Below are 12,814 nucleotides of genomic sequence, written 5' to 3'. Positions count from 1 at the left end.
TATTAGCTATCAGTTTTCTTTAAGTTTATGCTTAGCCCGACTAAAGAAGGCACATCATTGGAGTCGTGTTTATTTAAAATTTTATTTTTATCCACCCATCTGCCAGTGGATTTGAGAACAACACCTTTGTTCCTATTCCTACTATGAGAAGATTTGTTGTCTGCACGTTCTAAATTTTTCGCCTGTCAAGATGAAATGTAGACATTTTGATATTATAAATTTAAATCTTGGATTAAAAAACATGAACGAATGTTTTTGAAGCTGAAAACTGGTTGAACAGCTAAAAATAGCTAAACGTGGAAAAAACAAAAAACGAAAAAGCCCAAAAAACAACTATAACCGGGTTATAAATAAATTAAAGAAACTTAACGTTTTTGTTGAAGTTTTCGTGAGAACTAGTTAAAGGCCTTTCATTACGTCTTTGCTTCACAACAATCTTTTGTTCCTTTGTGTTTAATCATACTTAATAACTATCACGAACCATCTTCAGTAAAGTGATTATTTCGTTTTATATTTTGCACTAGAGATGTAAAAGTTAAAACAGCCACAATGTCGTACTTCATCGTAAGATTGCTTGTTCCTGGAGTCATCAAAGTTTTTTTTCAACGCGAAAGCTGGTATATTCCAAGACTCAATGACATGATTAGCCAAATTAATTTCAGAAAATAATTCTTTTTCTTCATCATAATATGATTTAAGCCTACAAAAATTAAAAAAAATTTGGTAACATTATATCATTGCTTCATTAAATTATAAAAGTGTAAAAAAAAAACTTTGATTTTGAAGTCTTCTTAAAACTATTGATCTTTACTGCCAACTCATCTAATTTGTTTTTGAACGATTCTAAACCTGTATTTGTTCTGAAGCTTAAATATTTCATATAAACACTAAATTAAATAATATTAATTTGTAAAAATTTACTAACAATTTGCATCAGTTGATTCAGCGTTGATCAAGCTGCTTATTTCATTCATACATTTATTTAATTCATCTAGCTCTTCAAACGCTAAAATTTCTTGGTTAGAAGATAATTTGAAATTAGTTTTATACAATAAACCGGATTTTTATTAAAAAAAATTACTTTGCTGTACTGTCAATTGTTCGATGTTAGCTTGGTATCTAATAATTTCTGAAAATGTATCATCTTTTTTAAGTATAGAAGATAGCTCGGTATTATATTTCTTGCATCTGGAACAATAATCAAACAATTGAATAAAACAGTTAACCAAGTAAGATCATTTTTTATGTAATATACGTAATTAAACAAAATATTTTTTATATTGCTGTCAAAATCTATAATGAAAACAACTTCCTAAACGTTTATTATCATTTTTATTATTAATTATTATTATTATTTTGTTATTATCTTTACTTTACTTAAGAAACTTGACTCTAGCTAACGCTAACTTACCTGCTACAAAGAAAATTTAATTCTTTCAACCAATTAGCTTTTTCGACATTACGTTTTGACATTTTAAAACTTAAAAGTTAAAATTTTAACTTAAAACAGTCGTGAAATTAACTTGAGAAAAATTTTATAGTTACCATGGAGAATAAACAAGGTCAAACTAAATGCCAAATTGTAGTACAAAACGTATAAAAGGAGACTCAGCCCAAAGTTCGTTATCTACTCTCACTTACGTCACGCACATGTTTGCTAGTCTGCCAGATTTAAAGTTTTAAATTTTGGTTGTCTTAATTTTTGCAGCTTCGTTTAATTTTTTCCACTTTTTATTTATTTGAAAAAACACTTTTAACCAGAAAAACTACGAACAAGTTCTATTTGGAATGGTTTTTCACGCTATTGATTATGCCATATTTGCGTTGATGTTGATTTTTTCACTGATCATCGGCTTGTACCATGCATTCTCAGGCGGCAAGCAGAAGACTCCGAAAGAGTACTTGGTGGGCAATCGATCGATGAGCACACTCCCTGTGGCACTGTCAATGTTGGTTTCCTTCTTGAGTGGGATCGTGGTGCTTGGCACTCCAGCTGAGATGTACACGAAAGGGACGCAACTGTTCATGAGGACAATTGGATATACGTTGGCCTGCATCATATCATCTCTCTTCATCGTCCCTCTGTTTTTCAACTTGAAAGTTACCAGCTCTTTTGAGGTGTATATTTATTTTTCTGATGGTTTATATTTTATTTTTATTTAATTTATTAATTAATTTATAATATAATATTTGGATTAGTTGTTACTAACATTGTATAAATAATATTTATATATATCTTGGCATATATATATAATTTTTTGATAATTTATTGACAAAAGTAAAAATAAGAGGTCAAAACGTTTTAATTTTAACTTTATTTTATATTTTCATATATGGCACACATATAAAATTTTTTAGCAAATAATGTTGTTACTTTCAATATTGTAATATGCGATTTATAGGTATTAAAATAGGGTTTATATTATATAAATTATTGTTTTGTTGTTTTGCGGAATATAATTGTTTATTTTTTACTGAAAAACTAAAAGCTTGACAGTTTTTCTAATGAGATGATTTTTAAATGTTTTTCATCAAGTATTTAGAAACTCGATTCCATTCAAAAGTTACACGACTTCTTGGTTCAATTAGCTTTCTCATTGGAAATGTGAATATGACTTTTATCCATTTTTTCATTAAATCAATTATTAAATATTTTTATTAATATGCGACTATTACAAAACATATTTAAATCATTATATGTTTTTTTTCTGTTTTTTCTACAATTTTTATGATACCATCTTTAAATTTTTTCAAGCGTATTAGTCTAGTTTTAATATTGTTAGGGCTCTTTTTTCTTTTTTTGTATAAACCATACACAGGCAGATCTGTTCTATGTTATTTTCATTTTTCGTTTGACAATAGCAAGATTAAGTTACATTTCAAAACAGAATTATTTGTAGTCCCGATAAGTTTATAGTGAAGTTATATGCGGACCTGTTTGAAAACAGGTTTTTTACATGGGTCTACTTCTGTATACACCAGCCACTGCCATGCAAGCATCAACTGGGCTGAACATCTACGTGTCCATCTTGGCCATTGGGATCATTGGCACTGTTTACACAACATTGGTCAGTTGGTCTGGTTTGGTGTCGTGTATGTGGTAGTGGTGTGGTCATTTTGATTTCAAACATAATTATAATTAATATTGTTGCTTTAATTAAACTGTGTGAGTTTTTAATTTGTTGCTATTTGTCTTCTCTATACTTGTTGCATTAGTTTTATTGCTTAAATGTTTTGAAGATTCAAAAATTATATGCTTGTTTCATTTTACATTAATTTTTGTCCATTTTTATATCTGTTTAATGAACCAAATAGTTGACATCAATTTAATGAATTAAATAATAGATGGCAGTGATAACAAAATAGCACAACATCAACATGACAATTCACAGACATAGAAACATGGGAGATGATGATGACAATGGAAACATGGTGGATGATGATAATGATGATGATGTTGCATGAATTTTGCGAATGAAATGCAGTTTCATTAATTTGTTTGACTTATTTGAAACTTGCTAGGGTGGATTGAGAGGTGTAGTTTGGGTGGACACCTTGCAGGCCATCATCATGTTGGGTGGCATGTTATTCATTGTCGTCCAGGTTTGTTGCTTGCTTCAATTCAATCATGCTTGTTAAGAATTTAAGGCATATTTGAAATAATTTGAAAGCATTATTGAATTGATTTTTTTTAATTTTACTTTCAATGATATTATATAACATTTGTATTTAAACTTTATAAAACCCTGTTGAAACTTTGAAGGGAATATTGTTGGTTGGTGGCTTCAAGCAGATGTGGACTATCAACGAATCAGGAGGAAGAATCATCTTCTTCAAGTTTGTTCATACATCAATCTCATTGTCTTTGTTGCACTACGTTCAATGGAGATGATTTTATTTCTTGTTTTCAATAAATCATGTTAAACTAAATATTGATCATAAATGGCCACTCTGATGTAATTATAATGGTTCTCTATTGAAAATAGAATCTCTTCAAAACACAACAGTTTCAACCCCGACCCGACCCAGCGACTTTCCTTCTGGTCCACCATCATCGGTGGCTGCTTCTCCACGCTCACAATTTTCGGAGTGGGACAGGTCAGTGTCCAAAGGTACTGCTCCCTCCCTACCCTGTCTAAAGCTCGACTGTTAGAAAATTCAGAACTCCTTTTTTAATTAATTTTTGTAATGCCCTAACCTCTTGCCATCCTAATTTGCCTGCTTGCTAACTTATAAAAAATGAAATATTCAAATATTCATATTATGAATTTGTATTGTTTTCATATTCATACCTTCGATTTGTATCCCATTAAGTTTGTCCAGTGATTTCATCACTTTATATTTTTATCTTTAGGTCTGTATTGTTGAACATTCCAATGATAATATGCATGAATGTCCTGACCTCCCTGGTCGGTCTCGTCGTGTTTGCTTACTACGCCAATCTCGGTTGCGATCCAGTCAGGAGCAAGCAAGTTGAAAATGTCAATCAGGTCGGTGTTGTATATATCTTCTCAGTTTATTTCAATCAATCTTTGTTTAGCGTCCAGAGACCCGGTTTCTCCGAGGTAGGAGGCTCTTCTCAGTTAATTTGTTCTGTTAAAATTATGTTTAGGACGTTCTTCTCAGTTTATTTGTTCTATTAAAATTATGCGACTGCTACAAGAAATAATTATATTTTTTATTGTAAATTTTTTCGCATTACAATCACCTTAAAATATACATGGTTGACATGATTTATATGCAATGTGATGTAACATCAGTTGGTGCCCTACTTCATGGTCAACGTACTCAACTACCCTGGCCTACCTGGAGCTTTCCTGGCCGTCCTCTTCAGTGGGGCTCTTAGGTTCGAGTGGTGGAAAGGATGCACGTACGGTCTTCATCACTTCATCAACAAATCGTCACAACCATTTTATTATCCCATCTTCATTGAGTCATCTCGTCATTATCCTATCACCATCCATTCATCATTATTATTTATGTAATTTTTGTTACAGTTCAATATCCAGCTCGTTGAACTCCTGTGCCGCAGTCACTTGGCAGGATTTGGTTTCATACTTCTTCAAAAATAAAACTGAACACACAAAGGCTTTCATCATCAAAGTTCTAGGTTGTTGTTATTGTTAATGTTGTTGTCATCATTGGTTGTGCTGTTTTTATTGTTAGTAGACTGACTTTGTTTTTTATTCCCATCAATATTTCATTCAAAGTCAATTGTTCAGCATTTATTTTTAAACTTGAAAGTTAGTTGAGTACATATACCATGGTTGTTGAACTGTTCTGTATTTTTTATATATGTTCAACAGTTGTTCTTTTTGGTCTGTTGGCGTTAGGAGTTGCATTTCTTGCTAGATTAGTGGGGCAACATGTTCTGCAAGTTCGTTGGTTCTCATTGTTTTATTGAATATTTACTTGATTGCTTGACTTCGTAACTGCTTCCCTGCTTGTCTGACATATTTTCATTCCTAAAAGATTAACGACGTTCATTTTTAAAAATTCTACATTTCATTTTATTAAGTTTTTTTTTATCTCTCAATCATTCACAGGCCTCCTTAAGTTTCTCAGGAGCCACCATGGGCCCCAGTCTAGGCATGTTTTTGTTAGGGGGTATCTTCCCATTCGCCAATGCCAGAGTTACTTCATTATTGATTTATTTCGTTCAATTGCTTATTATTACATTATCATTTGTCGTTAAATTCATTCATTCACAATTGTTTTATCTAGATCGAATTGGTCATTAAACGATAAAAAACTTCAAGACATTAACATGAAACAAACTTCAACTGGACCAATATTAATCTTTCATTTTCATCTCAACAAATAATCTCAGGGTGCAGTATCTGGATGTGTCGTAGCCTCCATCATCTCATTGTGGCTTAGCATTGGAGCCTTCGTGACGAAACCTCACATGCAAACGTTGCCCACTTCAATTGATCGATGTCTCGAATACAACATTTCCAGCGCAAGCATCATGATGACAACAACGTCCGTCATCATGAATAATCATGTGACAGCTGTAGAGTTAGTCTTGTTCACTTTGTTGTGTCGTGTGGCTTTGTTTTGTTCCAAAGGTGTGATTTTTTTGTGAAATTTGTTCACTAAGTATATAAGTCTTACATTTTGCTTAACCCACATATTAAATGTTGAATCAATTGATAACCCCCACAAAGACCAGCAGCATCACCGTCAACATATGGAAAAGTAGGAGGAGGAGGACTGGAGAAGATGTATGAGGTGTCGTTCCTGTGGTACAGCGCCATCGGGTGCCTGCTCACCATCATCATCGGAGTGGTCGTCAGTCTCATCTTCAGTACGTTGGGATCTTATTGTTGCATTCATTTTTTTTTAATTATTTTTGTTTGTTCTGTTGCCATTTTTAGCAAATTTTATTTTCTAAGAATTTTTTGTGTGTTTTTATATGCACGTGTAATTTAAATTCGTTCATTAAAGACATGTGTAAAGTTTATACAGTTTAATGGTACAGTTTTTTGGAGAAATATTTAAATAACATTTCCACTCGATTCTACAACTTAAGTACATAGGAAGAATGGAAAGAATCAGCAGTTAATTAATTAGTAATTAGAAGTTCAATTTTCGGTTGATAACCAACTGCACTCAGCATTTTATTTATGAATTTCTACTTCTAGAAACGGAAATAAAACCAGATGACAAACTGTTGATCAGCTGCAGATGTTGTAACGTAGGCCACTCTTCACACAGGCAAATTCCTGATTGCAACGACCTCAATGTAGGTGCTTTTCAACAAATCCTCATACCTAAATAGTACTTTTTTTCAGATGAATTAATTTGGAAACGTTTTATGTACTTTTTTGATTTTTATGTTATAGGAGGCTACTGACGATATCACAAAATTATAACGAATATTTTTTTCGGATGAGTTGAAACTACAAGATGGCAACCACAATCAATCAAACATTGTCATCATCGCCATCGTCTGCCAGATCAAGTTTTTTTCAGACACCAGATTAGATTCTCATTATTTTTTTTGGTATATTCATTTTGCACTCTTAGCTATGCAAATTAGTACAATTCGAAGGCAGCGTTATCGCAAATTTGGCTGGATTGGTGGTCAACTGACTTTTTTCTCTAACAAAAATGAATAATGAATAATCAGGGTATCATGTCACATCACATTATGGTTATGCGTTCTTTATACATACACTCGCCGCGTTATTTCAAATAATCGCTTTGACATAGTTCTCTTTTAAGTTTCTGGATTGATGTAATAAATCAATATTTACAGATTTATACTCATGTTCCCTGTCGATAAGAAGTACATTGTACACTTTATTGCTAGTACATCTTGTTATGCATATATACATCGGTTGGATATGGTTTGTTATACTACTTAGTTTATTTTCAAATATATCATTGTTTTTATTCTGTGTTGTTACCTCGTTTAATCAATTTTACTATTGTTTTGTTTTGACACATTTGAGTTAAACTCAGCGAGAAATATCGTCAATATGAATTTGTTAAATATCATCTATTTAGTTTATTATGTTTAAAAAATATATACATCGGTTGGATATGGTTTGTTATACTACTTAGTTCATTTTCAAATATATCATTGTTTTTATTCATTGTTTCATATCATTATAAGTTTATCATTCGGTTATAATTGGTTATGTTTAGCTTGATTTATTGAGTGTACCATTGGATAGCTTCATTTTCTCTTTCAGCTAAACTATTTACTTCTATAGAGTTGGAAAACTTTAAATATGTTGTTCATATGTTGTACTCCAATACTTTGATGCATTGTTAATCTGCGTATCTCTAGTTTAATGTACTTTTTTCTTAATTTTACGTATTTTTATAGATCTAGTTTATATTAGATATACTGTTGACTGAAATGATTTTTATAATATTGAAAAGTGGTTAGTTACATCGACATGAAAATACTCAGAGAAGGCCTCAAAAACTACACTTCATTTTTTCATGTGTTGTACAGATTTTTTATTGTAAAATATTGAGTTCTTTTTTTTCAAAGAAACTTTTTTAATAAACTTTAAGGAAGAGTTAAATATTAAACTATTGTGTGCTTATATTGGACATCGTTATACAGAAATGTATCCAACTTTGCTCACTTGTGAAGAAATTTGAGCTGGTCATATAATATAACCATGAATGAAAATTTCTGAATAATTCTTTATTAGTTTTTGATTTTGTTTAATCCCAGACAATTTGCATCGGTCATTTTCATTTGCATAAATCTACCAAAAATATTGTTATTCTTTTCTTAATACAGAAATATTTTTTGCATGTACGGTAACTTGTCTGTTAGTTGTTTATCGTTCGATCTTAATTTGTTGTGTTCGTGATTTTTTGAGATATTTTTCATTATTAATTTCTGATTATTGCATTTTGTATGATGAGGACATGTTTTTTGTTTTTATACTATGGTGATATTTAACTTTAGTAAGGTTTGTTTTAAAAATATTCTCTAAGTCTTTATAATTGTTTTATTTATAACCAGCACTCAATCACAATCAGAACGTATTTATACTGGTGTTGTCATCGCGTTAATTTTCCCATTATAAACTTTGCTAAGAATAGCATGGGCACAAGGAAATCTTGACGGTTTAGGTTCGGTTTATTATCGGAAGCTTATCGAATACCAAACGTTTCCAGGTTCAGGTCAAATACTTCAATTTCAATGTCGTGCTGGCACTAAATGCCAACAAATCATTCAGTATTTTTATACTTCAAACGTTTTATTTTAACAACGTGTTTCCATATTGCTTTAACACTAATATTTTGTTACTAGCAAAATTTAGTAGGATGCTTAGTTGTAGAAACCTGTCTCATCGTAGCGCGTGTTCTAGCTAGAATAATATGCATCTGACTATGTCTTAAATTGAAATTCATACTGCTTCCAAGTGTAGGATTGTCACTGGCACTATCTAAATATATTGCTCTAAATTTATATTTTTAACTGATGAAGTTAACAAATATAATTGACAGAAATCACTAGCAAAGGATGCATGCGTTGCAATCAATCTAAAACGATATTTTCTCAAGTTTACAATCTTAATACAGTGAATCTATGAATATCTGTGTATATTCAAAATATATGATATTCTATGAATATAGGATATATAAAACATACGTTTACAAAGTTTACAACTTAAAAATTTACAATCATATACATATATACCATATATATATATATATATATATATATATACTTTTTGAATATTAAAATCATAGATATTTATAAAAATAAAATCAACAAAAGATTCAAAATGTTTTGTTGCTAGCCCACCCATCGTTCCAACCAAAGGGAGGCCTATTTACCAGCTTACAACACCTTCTTATGGGTTGAAGCAGGGATATCCAAAGAACCTCAATTTTTTCAACTTTTAATTATTTTCAGTAATGTCTCCCCTTGCTCCAAACCACATAACTAGAATAATAGGACTAATCGATCAATTCGATCTATCGGTCGGGCTATTTGTCGTGCTTCGATTGTTGGCTTACGAAATAGCATGGATTTTAACGAGCAAGCTAAATGAAATATTTACTTGATTTAATATGCTTAAAACATTGTAGTAATTCTATTTAATTTTAATAATGATTAATAGAATTATGTATTATTAAATTATTTTTGTTAATTTGAATATAAAAATTGCTTTTGGTCTGGTGAAATCCGGTGGCTTACAGAAGCCGAAGGTTGGCTTAGTAGGATTGAACTATAGTCACCCTTTTTTTTACACGATTCGATCATGTTAAAAATTGGTTTGCTTATGAAATAAACGGCCTAAATAAATCAAAATTGTTATTTGAACAACTATCTTCATTATATTCAATGAATATTTTACATTCTGCTGGTGCTCATAAGAAACTGGCTGCTGAAATCATACGTTGGCTTACAGCAGTTGCTTACAGGGTTTCATAGAACTCTTACGATAGCACTTTTTTGTACATATAATGCTTTAAATAAATCAATATATTCATATCACAATTATTTTTGTCAGTATAAATGTAGAAATTGCTTTTGTCAGGTGAATAAGTGGCTTACTGAAGCCGTAGGTTGGCTTAATCGGATTTTTTCTCATGTATACAATACTATGAGATAAATCAATCAAACAATCAGTCAGTCGGTCGGTCAGCCAGCCAGCCAGTCTGTCAGTCAGTCAATCAATCAACCAACCGATCAATCAACCGATCAATCAATCAACTAAATTGAATGAACCAAATAAACAAAAATAAAAACAAAAATAAATACAAAAAATTTGCAAGGCCTGTTCAAACTCGAACAAACAGTTAACCGTACAGATCTACAAACAATTTTGAGATTTTAGTAAAGAAAAAAAAACACAGTAGTTGCTTTTATTTGAATTCATTCAAAAATGAAAAGTGACGGTTAATTAAAATTTTAAAATGTCAATTTTTTTTTAAATTCATATTTTAAATAAACAAATATAACAAAATATCGACCGATAAAAATAATTATCCATTATTATTATTATCATACACACTCCTTAGAAGTTCTCGATGGATAATAAACCACGTAACATGAACATTTAGTAAGAACAGTTCACAACATATCATAATGACTAAATCAACATACTAAACAGAAATAATTTACACATGCATATATACAAAGTAAATCAAGAAATATCCAAAAATTATATAACCAATTTAAAAAAAAACTAGAAACCAGTCAACATTTAATGAATAAATATAATAGGTACAATTTAAGGCGACGACGAGAATGAAATGTAGTTTGTTTTGTTGGTGTGGTGTTGTGAAGCGAAAACAAACACATCACACAAAACTAGTAAGAAGTCGTAAGAATAATAGTCAGTCACCTAACTATAATAAAATTACTCTCAGGGCCCTAGCTTACTTATAATCATTGACTCAACTCACTTAGCTACAAATTTGTATTTCTCGTTTTAGATGTTTCAAGTATTTTATTTAACATATTTTAGCGTTTTTATTTTACTTGAAGCTTTTTAACTAATGTTAAGCCCTAGACTACCTACAATTGTTTAACTCATCTCCGTCCCTAACTTACCTATGAATTAAATTAAAGTCCGGTTCACGGTAAAGAAAATATAAAGTTGAAGAGAAACATAGCAACAACGACACCGAATGAATGGATGTTGTGTATGTATGTGTTGTATTGATGTGTGTGTATGTAAATGTGCGGGCGCGCACTCTCCAGAAACTTCACTCACTACCGACGAACCTCCATTGCACCGACCATCATCTGACACGCATCGATGGAATGAATTTGACTGGATACTGAAAAATAAATTGAAAAAAAAAATTAATTCACTAAAATAAAAAACAAGCAATTGGAAAAAATAGGCAACTTATCTTTTTGAGATAACACTCAATCTTTGTTCAAATTCGAGTACTTTCAAAGGTACAATGAGACAAAAACAAATTTACCTTTAACATTATCTTCGATTTGTCATCGGAACGATCATCATGAGACCACCATCTGAAACGTGCTGACGCCCACCACAGCCCACCCAGAGGTGGACATGGGTTGGGTTAACCCATGGGTTGGGTTGGGTTGGGTTGGGTTGGGTTGGGTTGGGTAGGGTTGGGTCCAAATTTTTTAAAGTTGTGTGGGTTGGGTTGGGTTGGGTTGAAATTTTCAAATTTTATTATAAATAATTTATTTCTGTATTTTTTTTATTCTTAAACGAACATTTTAACTAGTTAATAATCGGTGTATTTTATATCGCTGTAATATCATTGTATCTTTGGTCTATCGTTTCCACTTTCTTTTTGTGATTATTGAGTTGAGCAAAAGTTAACTTCTTTCCGATCGAGAAAATTAGTTTTATTTACAAGTATGGCAGAATCAGAAGAAATTCAGCGTCATTTGAGAGGTTTGTGTGATTTAAATTTGCTAAGTTTGCGAAAGTAAAAAATCTAATAAATTTCACATTAACATTTTTACATTTTTTATGTTTTAATTCCTTTTTTAAAGATTTAATTGTTATTTTTCATAATTTCAAATCTCTTCAGTCTTTACAGTTACACTTTACAGACATCAGAATTTTTTCTCAATTGCTCATTTTACTTATTTACCTGATATTCATGTTTCATTTTCTTTCTTTTTTCTACCTAGAAATGGTTTATTTTTCAAATTTTAGTTGGGCGCTGTTGAAGTTTAGAAATCCCATTCATTAGATAAATTTAATTGATTGATTGAACATACTTAAGTATTTAAATATTTATTCTTTCCAGAAAAAACAGGGTGGTATATATTAAAAGCACCCACAAATTTAAGATCAGAAATCTGGCAGAAATTTCACATGGTTTTTCAAAAAAAGGAAAATGATGAAAGCGAAATTCCCGTGAATTACTATTGTGCTTGTATTAAGTGCAATAAGGTATATCAGTTTAAAGATTCATCAGGTAAAAACTTTGGCACTAAAAATCAGCAAGAACATATTAAACATTGTGCTGTAGTCTTGCCAAAGTCACAGTTGAAAATCCAGCAATGCTTGAAACGAAAAATTCAACTGTCTCCTCAAGAATTAATGATGTTGAAGCATAGACAGATCTTTTTCTGTGTTGATGGTTACCACTCATTCAAATCTGTTGAAAATAAAGAGCTTCTCAATTTGATGCAGAGCTGTGTTGAGTTAGGTGCCAAATATGGAAAGTTTGATGTTTCTGACGTTGTTGTGGGAAAATATTAGTAACATTTAATTTTTAATTAATTTTCATGTTATTTTATTACACTTGCAGTGTAATTACTTCACCAGTGTGTTTTATTACACATATGATCTTGTATTTTTGAGTTCTGCTTTTTAAATATCAT

General features: G+C 31.0%; 2 protein-coding genes across 2 annotated transcripts; one reads left to right on the top strand and one right to left on the bottom strand.

The window, feature by feature from the left end:
- Nucleotides 1–2: 2 nt before the first annotated feature.
- HELRODRAFT_163417 (hypothetical protein) lies at nucleotides 3–1,473 on the bottom strand (the record flags this gene model as incomplete). Its single annotated transcript, XM_009027289.1, has 3 exons — nucleotides 3–182; nucleotides 559–700; nucleotides 1,412–1,473. 3 exons carry the CDS (start codon nucleotides 1,471–1,473, stop codon nucleotides 3–5), a joined length of 384 nt encoding a protein of 127 aa, XP_009025537.1.
- Nucleotides 1,474–1,788: 315 nt separating this feature from the next.
- On the top strand, nucleotides 1,789–6,435 carry HELRODRAFT_68342 (hypothetical protein; the record flags this gene model as incomplete). The annotated part of the gene is made up of 13 exons (XM_009026968.1): nucleotides 1,789–2,118; nucleotides 2,537–2,605; nucleotides 2,949–3,068; nucleotides 3,523–3,603; nucleotides 3,764–3,837; nucleotides 4,008–4,148; nucleotides 4,355–4,490; nucleotides 4,761–4,846; nucleotides 4,998–5,110; nucleotides 5,307–5,377; nucleotides 5,547–5,633; nucleotides 5,831–6,025; nucleotides 6,226–6,435. The coding sequence occupies 13 exons, from the start codon at nucleotides 1,789–1,791 to the stop codon at nucleotides 6,433–6,435; spliced, it is 1,713 nt and encodes a 570-aa protein (XP_009025216.1).
- Nucleotides 6,436–12,814: the final 6,379 nt, after the last annotated feature.

The sequence above is a fragment of the Helobdella robusta genome, assembly GCF_000326865.2.
Source record: "Helobdella robusta unplaced genomic scaffold HELROscaffold_5, whole genome shotgun sequence".
NCBI classification, from domain to species: domain Eukaryota; kingdom Metazoa; phylum Annelida; class Clitellata; order Rhynchobdellida; family Glossiphoniidae; genus Helobdella; species Helobdella robusta.
This window is presented reverse-complemented; position numbering and strand designations above follow the sequence as displayed.